General features: G+C 69.7%; 1 protein-coding gene across 1 annotated transcript in view; it reads right to left on the bottom strand.

The window, feature by feature from the left end:
• LOC102377683 (dedicator of cytokinesis protein 2-like) overlaps positions 1-2,957 on the bottom strand; it is a 117,457-nt gene that overhangs the window by 5,091 nt on the left and 109,409 nt on the right. The window contains exons 37-40 of the mRNA XM_025191920.1: positions 1,372-1,412; positions 1,099-1,189; positions 855-974; positions 28-124 (exon numbers count right to left, since the gene is read on the bottom strand). Coding sequence (XP_025047705.1) covers positions 28-124; positions 855-974; positions 1,099-1,189; positions 1,372-1,412 — 349 coding nt within the window. The remainder of the gene's footprint in view (positions 1-27; positions 125-854; positions 975-1,098; positions 1,190-1,371; positions 1,413-2,957) is intronic.

The following is a 2,957-nucleotide window of genomic DNA, read 5'->3' as shown; positions in this document are numbered from 1 at the left end:
TGCCGTGCCCGCCCCAGCCCCGCTGCGGCCTCACCAGGATGTCGCTGAGCATCTCGTAGTCAAAGACCTCGCTCTCGTACTGCGCCGCCAGCTGCTTGCAGATGTGAATGGCCTCCTCCCACATCTGCGGGCGATGGGCAGAGTCAGGGGCCCGTGGGGACAGGGCGGCTCTGGGGGACAGGTGCGGCTGCGGTGGGGGTGATCTGGGGCAGCAGGCAGCGGTGTGGGGAGCGGGGCCTGCGTGGCCCCGAGTGCCCTGGGGCAGGACACCCCAAGCCCCGAGACCGGAGAAGCCCTGAGCCCTGAGCCCTGAGCCCTGAGCCGGCCGGCCGGCCCGGCGGCTGCTGCACCGCCAGCGACACCCGGCAGGTGGCACTGGGGGCCCAGGCACGAGGCGAGGAGCCAGAGCCCGGCAGAGACAGAGAGATGGAGCAGGAGCAGGAGCAGGAGCAGGGAGCATCCAGGCTGGGGCTGGGGGCTGGCCTGTCCGAGGCAGCCTTGGCGCCTGGTCCTGGGGCTGGGTGTGAGCCCCTGCGCTGCCACGGGGTGACCAGGCCAGCACCCCTTGCCCCTCGTCCCTGCCTGGCCCTGGCAGCACTTGGGCCCTGCAGCGCAACACCTGGCTCCAGTGCATCACGCTCCTGCCCGGACTGGGCTCAGCTCCGGGGCTCCCAGCTCCGCTTGGGGATCCCGCTCTGGCTCCAGCCTCGCCCGGGCCACGGGGGCTGGTGACACCCCCGGCTCTAACCGCTAGGCCGAACTCCTCTGCGGACCCTGACAATGGAGACGGGGTCCCAGAGCCCGAGGGCCGTGCCTGGCCCCAGAGCGAGTGGCGCTGGGAGGGTGATGCTCGCCTTGCCCTGGTCGAAGTAGTCGATGATCTGGTTGTAAAGCGCCTCCTTGAGCTGGCGCTGCGTGTGGAGGCTGCGGCCGTGCAGGGCCTGCGTGGGCGCCGTGTTTGGCTCGTCTGACCACTGCGGAGAGGCACGGGTGCCCCCTCCCCCTGCCCGAGCAGGCACCAGCAGCCGCCGGCCCCCGGCAGCCTCCCCCCAGCTCCAGCCCACGGGGTTGGGCTCCCCCGCCCCGCGGGGCCGCAACCTTGAGCAGCTGGGCGTGCAGCAGCAGGGTGTAGGCCGCCTCTGTGTAGTTCTCGTAGCTGACGTGCAGGTCCTTGAGCTTGTACAGGTACCTGGGTGAGAGGCGGCGTGAGCCCTGCCCAGGCACCGCCAGCGGGCAGGGCTCGGGCTCGGGCTCCCAGCTCCCTGGCATTGCCGGCACGGGGCCGGCTGGGCGGGCCGAGGAGACCCGGGTTGGGCTGGTACCCATGGGGGGGAGGGATGTCCACATCGCCGCCAGGAGGAGAGATCTTACCGGATGTACATGGCCTGCCGGTCAATCTCCTTGTAGAAGTTCTGGGGGGAGAGGAGCGGGGCAGGACGTGAGCGGTCGCGGACGCGGACGCGGACGCGGACGCGGACACGGACGGGAGCTGCAGCCTGCCCGCTCCCCGCACGCCAGGCAGCGAGGCGTCTCCTGGGCCGGTGCCGAGGCCCGGGAGCGTCATCCCGCAGCCAGCTCTGCCCCGAGCGCAGCTGGGGTCTGGGGTCCCGGCCTGCCCGGCGGGGGCTTCTGAGGGCAAGGCAGAGGATGGTGCCCTGGCACCGGGGGGCGGGGGCGATGCCCGGGGCTGTGCCATGGTGACTGTGTCGTGTGGCTCCGAGGTCGGACACGGGGTTTGTCTGGGCTGGTTTGGATGGGGCTGATCCTGCCTCAGGCTGGATGCGGCCCCGCAACTTCCTGCCAGCCCCGCGGCTCTGGGATGTTAGAGGGGGTCCAGAGGCAGCAACAAAGGTGACAGAGGGCTTGGAAAGCAAGTCCTGGAGGAGAGGCTGGAGGAGCCGGGCAGGGACAGCTGAGGGGCCCCGAGAGCCGTCTGCAGATCCCCAAAGAGCTGCCAGACACGGAGGGAGAAGCAACTTCTCTTGCTGCAGAGACGAGGACACAAACCAGTGGCCTGAACTTGCAGCAAAGTAGCTTTAGGTTGGATATCAGGAAAAACGTCTTCCCTGTCCGAGCAGGGTGGCCGTGGGAGAGACACGGGGGGTGGGGGGACTCTCCATCGCTGGGGGTGTCCCAGGAGAGGCTGATCAGGCAGTGGGCAGGGAAGACGATCACCCCAAGCCGCCCCAAATGCAGAAAGTCTACTGCAAGCATCCCGGTGCTTGGAGACCCAAGACAGAGGAGGAGGAGGAGCGGCTGCCGTGGCCCAAACCATGAACCCGGGGCCGCCCACCCCACGTGGACCCATGGCCAAGCTGCAGCCAAGCCTGTTGATCCTGGCTCGGCCTCGGCAGCCATCTCCCGCCCCAGAGACAGGGCGGTTCTGGAAGACAATCGCCCCCCCTGCAAGGGACTGCAGCAGATGAGAGGAGCAAGAAAGCGTGCGGGGCACGGGCAGCATGCAGACCATCCAGGTGTGGCCCACACGCAGCAAGGACGAGGACGTGGGGGGAGAGGCAGAGGCCGGAGGCGCAGGGCAGCGAGCGCTGGGCATGGCAGGGGCCACAGTCAGGAGCAAGCCAACGGGGTGCGTCAGCGCTCAGCCACCTCCATCCCCAAGCACCGGCGCAGGACACCGCAGCGCAGGCCGGCGCCGCAGGTGGGAGGCTCGGCCACGCGGCGCAGGCAGCACCGGTGCAGGCCGGCTCGGCATCGGCTGGGGAGGCTCCGGGCATCTCCCCGGGGCCCAGACAGCTCAGGGTCGTTTCCTGCAGTGACTGGGAGGGGAGGCAGAGACACGGCTAATTGAACATGCAGACCACACGGAGCCGGGAGCGGCAGGAAGCTCCCCGGAGCGCGGCGTCGAATTCACAATGAGCTGGCGCAGTCGGGGACAGTCGGAGCAGGGTGGGCACGGGGCGGCGAGGACAAGGGCAGAGCCCTGCGCTCGGGGGGAA

This window comes from Alligator sinensis, unplaced genomic scaffold, assembly GCF_000455745.1.
Source record: "Alligator sinensis unplaced genomic scaffold, ASM45574v1 scaffold1334_1, whole genome shotgun sequence".
In the NCBI taxonomy this organism is placed as follows: Eukaryota; Metazoa; Chordata; order Crocodylia; family Alligatoridae; genus Alligator; species Alligator sinensis.
This window is presented reverse-complemented; position numbering and strand designations above follow the sequence as displayed.